The sequence below is a fragment of the Conger conger genome, chromosome 13, assembly GCF_963514075.1.
Source record: "Conger conger chromosome 13, fConCon1.1, whole genome shotgun sequence".
NCBI lineage: Eukaryota > Metazoa > Chordata > Actinopteri > Anguilliformes > Congridae > Conger > Conger conger.
Genome location: NC_083772.1, coordinates 43393963 through 43406697, shown reverse-complemented (window position 1 = coordinate 43406697; position 12735 = coordinate 43393963). Strand labels below are relative to the sequence as shown.

The 12735-nt window shown below is 48.3% G+C and overlaps 1 protein-coding gene across 1 annotated transcript in view; it reads right to left on the bottom strand.

Moving 5' to 3' along the window:
- Positions 1 to 12735, bottom strand: part of LOC133107681 (spectrin beta chain, non-erythrocytic 4-like) — a 71120-nt gene that overhangs the window by 34897 nt on the left and 23488 nt on the right. Inside the window, exons 15-18 of the mRNA XM_061216751.1 lie at positions 11134 to 11890; positions 8159 to 8361; positions 7163 to 7253; positions 1992 to 2138 (exon numbers count right to left, since the gene is read on the bottom strand). Of these exons, the coding sequence (XP_061072735.1) occupies positions 1992 to 2138; positions 7163 to 7253; positions 8159 to 8361; positions 11134 to 11890 (1198 nt within the window). The remainder of the gene's footprint in view (positions 1 to 1991; positions 2139 to 7162; positions 7254 to 8158; positions 8362 to 11133; positions 11891 to 12735) is intronic.

Sequence of the window (12735 nt, the reverse complement as noted above, 5' to 3'; positions counted from 1 at the left end):
AAGAACGCAAGAAGGATGTTTGCTTGACTGTTTGCAGACAGCACAATGGCAAGACTGCGTGGCTCATGGTGTCTTAAAGGTACAACAGGTAATTTCAGACTTCTAAGGGCCAAGAGAGGAATAGCAGCAACAAACACCTTCAAACCACAACACTGTTTATCCCTCCCCTTTCTGTATAAACGCGTTGACATTTGACAATGAGCTTGACTAATTGTACAGCTATACAATGTTTTGGTCAGGCCGTGAACTGCATATTTTGACTGTACACATAGGCAGAGGGTGAGTCAACATGGCAGGGAGCCTCTTTCAATGATAGGAAGGGTTTTACAATGGTCTTGTTACAATGTTTTAACACAAAAATCTGACCTATTGTACCTTTAATCGTATAAGCCACCCCTGTTCCTCACTCCCTTTGAACAGGAAACACCTTTTTGAGTCTTAAGAACTTCCCAAATATCATAAACAATCACATGAAGGGGGATGGAAAGCTACGGTGCATCGAGCGTTAGGGAACATAGCGCTGCTGCACTCCAGCCTCACCATGACACAGTGACACCGCCATTTTCATTTTCCAAAAATAACATACGCGCGCACTGGAATTAACCTGCGCAAAATATCAGATTCTAGCCAGATCGGTTTCTCAGAGACATTGGCACGTGCTGAAAGAGCAGGCGGACGCAATAAAGACGGACCCAATGCTACAGTCCGTGTGCTTCTCTCGTCGCCGACCGAACGGGTGACGCGGCCTGAGAACCCTACCGCTGTGCCTGTACGCACGCAAAACCGGCGTCGGGCCAAAGTGTCTGGCCCCCGGCCATCTTCCGGCTCCAAATGCAATCAACACAGACAACCGTCTCTAAAGTAAACAGCCTCTGACTCTTCTCAGAAAAAAAGCCAATAAAGGGAAGAAGCGGGTACAGGCATTAGCAGAGTACGGGGCGGGTCCCTTCATGACCCACCGGAACATAAAATGATAATGAAAATATGAACCTGAATGTACAAGGAACGCCTCTCAAAATACCAAAAAAATGTCCTATATTATTTCTCTTCACTGTCAAGTAATAGTATTCAGCAATTCATGTATTATTTACGCTATATTAAATCATTCACAGCTTGTGTGACAGTTGATGCAGTATGCATTCGAGTGGCAGCAGTATGCAAACGCTTCACTTGCCACACATATTTACCATAAACAAAATCCATACCTCATAATATTTCAACGTAAGTTAAGTACCCAGCCAAAAATATCCCCTAACTGTATGTCTACTCTGCCAAACGAATATCAACAGGACAGACTGAAATGAGTTGAAACGAAACATCAAACAAAGAGCTGATTATAATTTAAATCTTCTAAATTTTCAAACTAACCTTTTAAACATCACTAATAATTGTCCTTCACAGTCCAAAGATTGAGACTTAGCATTTGTCTCATGTAACGTCTCAGTGACTCAATTTCCCATCCTGCCACAGATTGAAACTAAATCTCAGGACCCTGGCGTGCTCAGTCACGTTCACGTGCGTTATCAGCATCTCAAAGCAAGTGGAACGCAAGCAAAGCAACCATGTCCTCCCAACCGAAACAAAAACAAGCAAACCTAAGCAGACCTACAAACAGGCATAACAACACCAAGGAGAAGCACAGCAGCAGTCATCGTGCTAGCGGCAGCGCCTACCGCGCGGACGCTAACGAACTTAGCCGCCGGAGGATGCAGGCCTTCGCAAATAAACAACGGGGGATGACAACCGCCCACGTTTCCCATTTTACGCCTCTCAACACCATTTCAATGCCCCGCTCTCAGCATCAGATAATCCTGAGGAAGGATCCTCAGCAAACGCGAACAAAGTCTTCCGTGCGTTTCAAACCCGAGACCAGCGCACGCAGGTTATTGTTTCCCTGTGGGGCGCCCCTGTTTCCTTACGGTGAAACGGGGGGTGCACCCCCGCCTCCCTCCCTCTCACACACACACACACGCACACACACACACTCTCACCTTCTCAATTTTGTCCAGCCACTCTTTGTTCTGGGCCAGCTCGGCCATGAACGCCTGGTGCTTGAGCCACTTCTTGTGTAGCTTCTGACCGTCGTCCCGGACGGTGTCCTGAGCCATCAGCATCTTCTCAGCCACCCAGTCGCCCAGCTAGAGGGAGAAAACAAACAAAAACACGGCGTGTGAGTGCCAGGCACCTCCTCTAAACTGGGGGGGGGGGGGGGTCTCTTCACTTTCACACAATCCCCAGGACCGGCGAATGAGCAAACAAGGAGGGCGTCTGAAATCCCCCTCAAACACTTTCGGCTCCGTCTATTTCACGAGCCAGGCGCGAGCTAAGCCAAAACCCCCCAGCTTCTCCTCTTTTTCACCATCACCAAACCGCCCGCCCCCAAAACAACCCACCCCCCCTCTCCCAAACAGCCCCCCCCCCCCCCCCCCCCCCTGCCTCCCCTGGGTCGTAACTCCACACTCGCCTTCCCTCCCGCCCGGATACGCGTAGCACGCGCGCGGCTAATCACCGCCGGCGCTCGCCCGCGACGGCCGCCCCCCGCGGCGCATTCTTCATCCGCCAACCCCCAGCCGGGGGGGCTCGAAACGGACCAAACCAACCGCCGTGTGGGGGAGGAGGCGGAGCAGGGGGGAAGGAGGCGAGAGAGAGAGAGAGAGAGAGAGAGAGAGAGAGAGAGAGGCGGACGCAGGAAGGAGTACTAGCGATAGCCCTGGAGGCTCAGGTCCACAGAAGGATGAGGACGGGGAGCGAGAGGCGAGGGAAGAGAGGAGAGGAGGAGAGGAGAACAGACGGAGGGGCAGCAGGGTCTTTCACTCCCCCCCCCCAGGCCCCTGGAGGTCTGTCGCTGGGGCAGGGAGGAACGGGAGCCCAGCGGAAGCAGCGCTGTCCTGAGAGGGGAAGGAGAGAGGGGGAGCGGGAGGGAGGATGGATAGGTGATGGAAATGGAGGATGAGGGCTGAAAGAAGAGAGGGGGAGAGGAGGAGGAGGAGGAGGGGAGGAGGGGGGGTGGTGCGTGAGGGTCTTGGAGCTAAAGCCGCTCCCCTCTTTTCTCCTCGGAAATCCGAACGCTCGTTCGACAGCCGCTCCAGAAAGGCTCTCACGGTGGCGGTACGTCCATATTGTTTTTCTCTCCCGCTCTCTCTGCGCTGCTGTGTGTGCGGTCTGTTTCAGCACGGCTGTGCCCCGTCTCCATCTGCTACTGCAGAACAGAGCGGAGGAGAGCTCGCACCGGAGAGAGAGAGAGAGATGGAGAGAGAGAGGGAGAGAGAGAGGGAGGGAGAGAGAGAGAGGAGAGAGAGAGAGAGGGAGAGAGAGAGAGTGGGAGAGAGAGACACAGAGAGAGGGAGAGTGAGAGAGACAGAGAAAGAGAGAGGAGAGAGAGGGAGAGAGTGGGAGAGAGAGACAGAGAGAGAGGGAGAGTGAGAGAGTGGGAGAGAGAGAGAGGGAGAGTGAGAGAGACAGAGAGAGAGAGGGAGAGAGAGTGGGAGAGAAAGAGAGGGAGATGGAGAGAGTGGGAGAGAGAGAGGGAGAACGGGGCAGACTGAGCAGGAGTGGTCTACGGGAGAGCGTGAGAGAGAGTGAACCTACGTCGTTCTTGGGTGTCACCAGGGACAATTCTGTGCATTTCAAATTACTGCACTGTGAGCAGGAGTGGAGGAGAAAGAGAGAGGGAGCACTGGGAAACAGCTGAATGTAATGAGAGAGAGAGAGAGAGAGAGAGAGAGAGAGAGAGAAAGACAGAGATACAGGAGCACACGGCCAGGGTTTGTTGCCTGATTTAGAAAGCTTCCATTTAAAGAGCCCTCAACATGTTTTCTTTTTCATTCCCTCTCTCTGTCTCACACCGCTCTGTTAACATCCACTCTCGCCTCCATCACAGAGGACCCAGTCACGCTCTTTAACAGATCTATGAGGTCAACCCGGGTAACAGCCCGATCACTCCCTGTGTAAGGGTAACAGCCAGATCACTCCCTGTGTAAGGGTAACAGCCCGATCACTCCCTGTGTAAGGGTAACAGCCCGATCACTCCCTGTGTAAGGGTAACAGCCAGATCACTCCCTGTGTAAGGGTAACAGCCAGATCACTCCCTGTGTAAGGGTAACAGCCAGATCACTCCCTGTGTAAGGGTAACAGCCAGATCACTCCCTGTGTAAGGGTAACCTGGGAACAGCCAGATCACTCCCTGTGTAAGGGTAACAGCCAGATCACTCCCTGTGTAAGGGTAACAGCCAGATCACTCCCTGTATAAGGGTAACCTGGGTAACAGCCAGATCACTCCCTGTGTAAGGGTAACCCGGGTAACAGCCTGATCACTCCCTGTATAAGGGTAACCCGGGTAAACAGCCTGATCACTCCCTGTATAAGGGTAACCTGGGTAACAACCAGATCACTCCCTGTGTAAGGGTAACCTGGGTAACAGCCATATCACTCCCTGTCTAAGGGTAACCCGGGTAACAGTCAGATCACTCCCTGTATAAGGGTAACCCGGGTAACAGCAAGATCACTCCCTGTATAAGGGTAACCTGGGTAACAGCCAGATCACTCCCTGTATAAGGGTAACCTGGGTAACAGCCAGATCACTCCCTGTATAAGGGTAACCCGGGTAAACGGCCTGATCACTCCCTGTGTAAGGGTAACTCGGGTAACAGCCTGATCACTCCCTGTGTAAGGGAAACAGCCAGATCACTCCCTGTATAAGGGAAACAGCCAGATCACTCCCTGTGTAAGGGTAACCCAGGTAGCAGCTTGATCACTCCCTGTATAAGGGTAACCCAGGTAACAGCCCCTCCTCCCTGTGGGACCATTCTTGAATTGGGCCACCATTTCCTAGTAAAGAGGTTTACAAAAAATGGGGCAGCCTTGATACGGGTCACACCCAAATTCAGCCTGGCACATGATGTCCAGTATGCTAAATGAAATAAATGCAAAAGAGTCGTCTATCTTTCCAGAATGTTCCAAATCAGTTATTTCCATTACCGGAGGAGGGGCTTCAAAGTCTCTCCCTTACAGTGGTTGGTCCCTCCCTTTCCAAGAACACAGCAATCAGAAACTCAGCAGCAGGACACTAGCGACTAGCCAACACTCACACAAACAGGAACAGTTGGAGGCAAAAGGAAAAACAAATAAATAAATTCACACATATACATAAGCCCACATTTACCTTTATGTTCTCTGTTAGTTTGAGGGAGACATCCCAGCAGCCATTAAGCCATTCAAACGCACTGTCCCTAAAAACAATCCTCCCCCCTCCTTCCTGAAAACGAATCACGAAGACAGCCGCCCCGATCCGTCACCGCTTCAGTTGGAAAGGGCCACGCCCGAGACCTGCTTCTGACGCAGCCTCGACAACATACCTCTTCTCCCTTCAATAAATAATATCGAATGTGAATTATTGAATGTGGGAAGAGATGAGCCAGCCTGAGGAAACTAAATGAAGCTTGGGGAGGGGCTGAGGTGGGCAGGAAGAGCCTTTTAACAGCTCGCTGACGGAGAATCGCAGGCCGCTTGCCAAGGCAACACTGAGCACAACGCAGACGCCGAAACGCAGCCCCGAAAAAACAACACCCAGGTTCCAATTCTCACTGAGATATGACCCATATAAGCACAGAACTGCAACTATAGCCAACTGCAGTTAAGTAGGCCTGCACTGCCATCTTTGTTCAGCATTCTAATCTCTTTTCAGGTTAAATTAGGGCACCTGTATAGTTCTGTATCATTAACACTGCGTCCCCTTGCAAAAATCTCACAGCGTTAAAGCAATGTGAGAACGTTCTGCACTGAATCACAGATTTTCAAATGAGTAGTCCCAACATGTTTAGATTACTGAAGCATGAATCCAAGGAGGAGTAGACACATATGGAATTGTGTGTTCTGCTTTGTATGGATTGGAACAAAAAGTAATGGAGTAGATTTGATATTTGATAAATAAATACCTGTGCGTGTGTTTCAGAACTTCTCCTTCAAAAACTGTTTTTTAGAAGATTCATACACAACTACAGTCTGCATACAGCAGAGTACCATTCTTCAGACCTGTTTAGTATGCAGAGAATAACTGGAGAATCTTAATAATTCCATGATGATAATCCCACATTATCTAGTGAGTCTAGCAGCCCTTACAACGGCCATTCCAGAACTTTCAATGCACAGAGGTTCACGCAAAGGACACCCCACTCCCAAAAAGAACTTTCCAGCAAAAATAGTTCTGGAAATAAGGACAAGGTCTGAAGCACCTTGTCGGTGGCCGTTTCAGCTATGTTGTTATTTATCACAGCGCCAAGACACTTAGCATGACTCAGCTATGTGTATTTTAGTCTGCCGGGATTTTTGCATGCTGCTCACTTGGTGCCCATGAGCAAGCTTGACTCTGACTCAGATATACATCAGCCTCAGTCCAGGATCTGACCCTAAAACCTCCTGGTGATTAACCACGGCAGTTCCACTCCAAATTCCCATCGGCCTCCAACAGGCGATTAAGGGGCAGACCAGACCAAACAGGCTTCTTCGGCACGGGGAACCTTTTGTATTATCTCTTTCAAAGGGTTTGAAGTATTTTCCATGCTGTTTTTAGCTTATTTCAGGTGAGCATTCAACTGCAAATGATCCTATTTTGACGTGTCTCCACATTACTGTCATCCTTTTCTCTTCTGTCCAATCACATGGAATTAGAGGTGAGGTTTGATTATGTTTATTTGTAAACAAATACACATTTTGTTTGCAAAGATGGAGGTCAAATTGGTTACAGCAGCTGACACCGTTCTGGCCCATCTACATAAGATTTCACAAAAGTTGTTTTGTATTTTAACTTGTTTTGTCTCTCACTCTCCAAAATAGCCGTTTATCCACTGTTTTAAAAAATGAATAACACCGCAAACTTTCCGGTGATATGAGGTCGCCGATGCCGATGCTGGCAAAGTGGTTCGCTGATGTGGAGAGTGGTTGTCTAGCGAGCGTGGAAAAGACCAGCGCTTTTTACAGAGTAGGCTTAATGAAGTCATACATATGGTAGCCTTTCCAAGCCTTTAAAACACGTTTGGTCAGATCGACCTCTGCAGTGGCCATTACAGAAAGCAGGGCTGCTTCAACATTCACTCTACTCTCCGATAATCTCGTCATCAGAGCGTAACACCCAGGAGGAACATGGCGTCCAGTCGGTGCTGCCTACCTCATGGCAGTCCTGCAGGAACCTCTGCAGCTCCCACTGGTCATTCAGCCTGTCGAGCCACTGCTGGGCCAGGCCTCGGTTCTGAGCGCTCCTGTGGAGGAGAACATGGAGGAGGTGAGGGAGGAGAACATGGAGGAGGTGAGGGAGGAGAACATGGAGGAGGTGAGGGAGGAGAACGTGGAGGAGGTGAGGGAGGAGAACATGGAGGAGGTGAGGGAGGAGAACATGGAGGAGGTGAGGGAGGAGAACATGGAGGAGGTGAGGGAGGAGAACATGGAGGAGAACATGGAGGAGGACATGGAGGAGGTCAGGCCTGCACGGTCCATACTATAACCCGTCAGGTCTATACATATTTTTAAACAATGTGTGGAGGTCAAACACATTCAATGTAAAGATGTAACAACTGCATTCTTAAATACGAGACCTTAGAATGACATAAGGTTCTGACAAAAAATAATTTTTGAGTATTATAAATATGTTGTTTATAGGGCAATTTGATAGGATTTTGATATTGTACATTCAGAGTACTTTAAGGGTGTCTGCCATTTTGATCTGTGAAGAACTTTTCAGTTTTACTGTGTTAGGATATGAAATCTTTGAAGCTCAATATCTCGAAACTACTCAGAACACAGACAGAACCTTATAATTCCAATGTCACAAAATGTGGAGTGTTATAATTTATAGCTCTGCCACTGGTGGACAGATAACCTGATGCTTTGCAGAACACATTGTCACAATTTTTTATTCATTTTTATTTCGTCACAAAGATCAAACAGCCAAGAGTAAGTTGGTGGTATGGTGCAGTCAGTGGTGGAACATCCAGGTTCAGAAAGTAAAAACCCGACCAAATATTTTGTACCAATCAATTTGATTTGCTATTCAGCACAATACTTCAGTCAGGAAGTAGAAGTAATTGGTGAAATCAGCTGGCTGAGCTCATGGGTGGAAGAAACATTTCTGACCCCTGGACGGCCCAGGTCTGGCCCCTCCGCTGACCTGTTAACGAGCGTGTCCACCCGCTCCTGGATGCGGTCCGAGTAGATGTTCGCCTGGCCTATCAGGCTCTCCCCCGCCTCGACCACAGCCTTGATGCGGTGCAGGTTGATCTCCATGGTGGTGGTGAAGTCCTTGTGCTTCTTGATGGCGCCCTCTACGGTCTCCACCGTGGTGGGCAGCTCCACATGGGCCAGTGCTGACTCCTAATACAGGGCACAGGGACGTCACGCTAAGTACTGACTTCACATTGGCCAGAAGACTAAGACAGACCGACAGACAGACAGATAGACCACTTTATTAGGTAGACCTGTACACCAGCTTGTTAATGGAAATATCTAATCAGCCAATCATGTGGCAGCGACTAAACACATAAACGCATGCAGACGTGGTCAAGAGGTTCAGCTGTTTTTCATACCAAATGTCAGAATAGGGAAGAAATATGATCTAAATGACTCAGACCATTCAAGATTGTTGGTGTTGTGTTTATACACATATACAGTATACTGCAAACACACGGGCTAATCCAGAACTACATTACATGAACTGTGTCTGTGCCCTTCTATTGTCTATGTTCTCTGTATTCTCAGTCCAGTCCTTATTTTCCCTCTCTCTCTATTACATGTCACCGCCCTTCACTCCCTATTTGGACTTCCTTCCTGTCATTCATCAATTCATCTCACCTGGTCCTCATTTTCTGTTCCCCAGCTCCCACACCTGTTTATTGTTTAGTTCATTTGTTAGTATATTTAAGCCTGCCTCTTTTGTTATTTTGTTGCTAGTTGCCTTTGTGTAAGGTTGTTCGCTGTTTAGTTTAGCCTCTGTTTTATGTCTGTTAATGTTCTGTTCTCTTTTGGATTCATGGATTTCTGTTTTGACTCGTGCCTGGCTCAGTGGACTCTCTCTTTCTGGATCACGATTTCTGTACCTCTGCCCTGTTTGGACTGACCACCCGGTGTTTTGAACCCTGCCTGTTTTTCGGATTACGCGCTAACAGTGACATATCAAGTTATGCATATGTCTGTGAGTGTGAGTGTGAGTGTGAGTGTGAGTGTGAGTGTGAGTGTGAGTGTGAGTGTGAGTGTGAGTGTGAGTGTGAGTGTGAGTGTGAGTGTGAGTGTGAGTGTGAGTGTGAGTGTGAGTGTGAGTGTACGCATGTATGTATGTATGTGTGTGGATGGATGTATGTACGCTGTGCGGATCTTATTGTGGCTACACTGGGGATTGAACCGCCAACCTTGCGCATACTACATGATCACGAACACAAATACACACCTTCACTCTGGGGCTACAGCTCTGACTGACAGCCACAGAAAATGGGAATTATGCTAATGCGGGACAGCTTGGTTTTTACATGAACATACTGTATGCACTCCACTGCATGCACACGCACAAACACACACAAATAATCTTGGTCTTTATAACACACAGTCACACGTGTATGCACGTGGCACACACACACACACACACATGCACACACACACACACACACACACACACACACACAGTTCAGTCAGATCTACAGTATTTTCATACTGTGTATATTTGCTCCCTTTCAAACTGAAGAGAAAATATAGAAGAGCTCTTTTGGACTCTCAGTCTGAGCCCCTCTCCCTCCCTGACACCATTATTGTGGATTCAGCGTTTCATGTGTTCGTAAACAGTCATGTGTTCATAAACAGTCATGTGTTCATAAACAGGACTGACCTTTGGGTCACGTCGACAGCGGGTGCGTATTCTAACACGGAATACTGCGAAGGGGCGCCAAAAAAACCAAAAACAATGCGACTGGGAGCTGATGGTGATCATATGGATACAGGCTGCAATTCAGTATGAGTCAGGATTTGGCACTGTGTAACTGCTGATGAATGCAATCAGCAAAATATGAAATATGTAAAGCATTATATGTCAGCGAAACAATATTTAATATTTTACTGCATTAAACATGGTATTATAATGTGCCCGTAATGAAAAATGTGATGTTTGTTATTGCTTTGAATGAGATGACAAGTGAGGGAGTGAAATTAATAAATTATCCATAATACCAATTAGTATTAATAATGAATCTTTGGCTACTGAGTATTTTCCAGTGATATCTATGTGACAGAAGAAAAGCTGGAATTTGAAGCCATCTCTCCCTTGTGTTCTCAAATGAAAAGATAGGCTTCAATGCTTAAAAAACCTACTGGTGGCCATTCCCAGTCTTGAAGAGCTACAGTATTTCAATTGACAAATTTCACCTAGCAGTTCACTGTACTTAACTAACAACAACTTAATGAAACCTACCCTGTGAGCAACACTAAAACAGTCAAAACTAACTAGTCTAGCTAGCTAAGCAATGCACTGAAGGCCTGTCCACACCAAGAACAATAGCTATAACTATAAATATGTTGTCTTAAAAATCATTCGAACTCAAGTGGATGGTGGAGTCCACACCACGACAACAGCAGTGACAAACAATATCATTGGGATCGCTTTCAGGACGTGTTTTTTCAGCTGCATGAAAAAACAAAAACCTCTGACAGCCAGTCAAAATCCATCCGAATTTGCAAGGCTTCACGTTCAAAATGACAATTTACAGAATGTTATAGTTCATCAGTGTGGATGTTCACGTCATGATTGTTATAGTTACAGTTAATATAATAATAATAATAATAATAATAATAATAATAATAATAATAATTAGATTAGACTAAGGAGAGGACAATCTCCCCCTGGAGCAATGTCGAGTTAACAGCCTTGCTCAGGGGCCCAACGGCTGTACAGATCTTATCGTGGCTACACCGAGGCTTGAACCACAAACATTCCAGGTCTGGTCCCAGTCATGGGCCTTAGGCCACTAGGCTACAGGCTGCCCTTCCAAGAAGTTATCATTCTTGGTGTGGACGGGCCTTTATTCTCACTCCTCAACTGGAGCAGACGCTCGGCAAGCGGCCGGCAATTGGGCGAGAGTCGGGGGCGGCCATCCTTATCCTCACCTGGTTGTTGAGGAAGGCCTCGGCCTGCTTGACGTCCCGCAGGAAGAGGTGGAAGATGTGCGCCTGGACCAGCACCTCCCTGCGACTCTCCCACATCTCCAGCAGCTTGTTCCAGCCCACGTCCAGCTTCTGCAGCCACTGCTGCAGGGCCATGTAGGGCAGCGGGGCCTCCTCGGCCTCCAGCAGCTCGTTGATGGCCTGCAGCCGCTCGTAGTCCTCCTCGTACCGCCCGATCTCCTCCTTCAGGGCCGCGTGGCGGTTGATGAGCCTCTCGGCGTCCTCCAGGGCGTTGGGCAGCTCCTCGGAGGCCACGGCCGTCTGCGTCTGCACCAGCCAGGTGAGGAAGGCGTCCAGGTCCTGGATGAACTGCTGGAGGCGGCCGGCCACCGTCAGCGAGTCCTCGCACCCCTGCAGGGTCCGCCGCAGCTCCTCCCACTCCACGCTGATGCCCTCGAACTGCACCAGCACCTCCACCGCCTGGCCCGGGTGGGCTGTGGCCAGGTCCTCGGCCTCCGCCTGCAGGTGCAGCAGTTTGGGCTCCAGTACGCCCAGGGCGCCCTCCATGGTGGAGAGCCGGCGCTGGAGGGCCAGGACCCCGCCCAGGTCGCTGCCTGCGTACTGCGTGGCGTCGATGGCCTTGCGCTTCTCCTGGATCTGGGACTTGATCTCGGTGCACTCCAGAAGGTAGTTCTGGATCCTCATGATGGAGTCCAGGTGGTCCTTCTTCTGCTCCACCAGCTGAACAATGCAGTTCCACCTTTGGTAATTGGACAGGGGATAGGAGGCGGGGTCAGGATTAACCAATCAATGCCAACAATACATGCTATTGCTCAATGAATTCTGATATATTTACCCAAAATAAACGTCTTTTTAACCAACCATTGGTAAATTACCTCTACTGCCATGGAAGTGTGTCCTAAACTTCTTATACATGATTATTGAAGAAACCTCTCAAAATATCTTCACTCACAGTTTTGGATTTTCTAATGAAAGCTGTGACCAAAGCAGTTTCGTACAAAGACACACAAAGTCCCACCATACTTAATTTCCTTGCCATGAAAGTGCTAATTTATTCTGACTCATTCATCAGTGGGACCTAACACATTCAACAGCCAAACAACTCACTGATGTAACCACCCCTGCAAATAATTACGCTCTGAGAACGATGCTTGGGTGTCTTACATCAGGGGTGTACAACAAGGGCACTGTTTCATGATGTTTAATGCCAACTTCAGCTCTAAATTATCCTAGGTCTGGGGTCTAAGGTCTGGGTTTAACGTACCATGCTCTAGTGTAGTGTTAATTCAAGTAGCCACACAGGGTTTACTTTTAATCAAGGATGTGTGCAACAATGCTAGCAGGTTAGAGGCCCCTCCAAGCTAGGGGGGAAACTAAATTCATCCGTAATTTGGATATTGGATGAAGAAAACAGGAAACAGGGCAGTACACCGATGCATCCAAACGGTGAGGCGAAATTTCAGAAGGTGCTCCAGCGGCATTTCTAAAAATATCTTGGTGACAGCTAGCGCTATAAAAATGAAATGGAGGTGATGCAAACAGGCTCACCATCAGTCGGCCCTACACCACGTGTGGCCTGTAAGC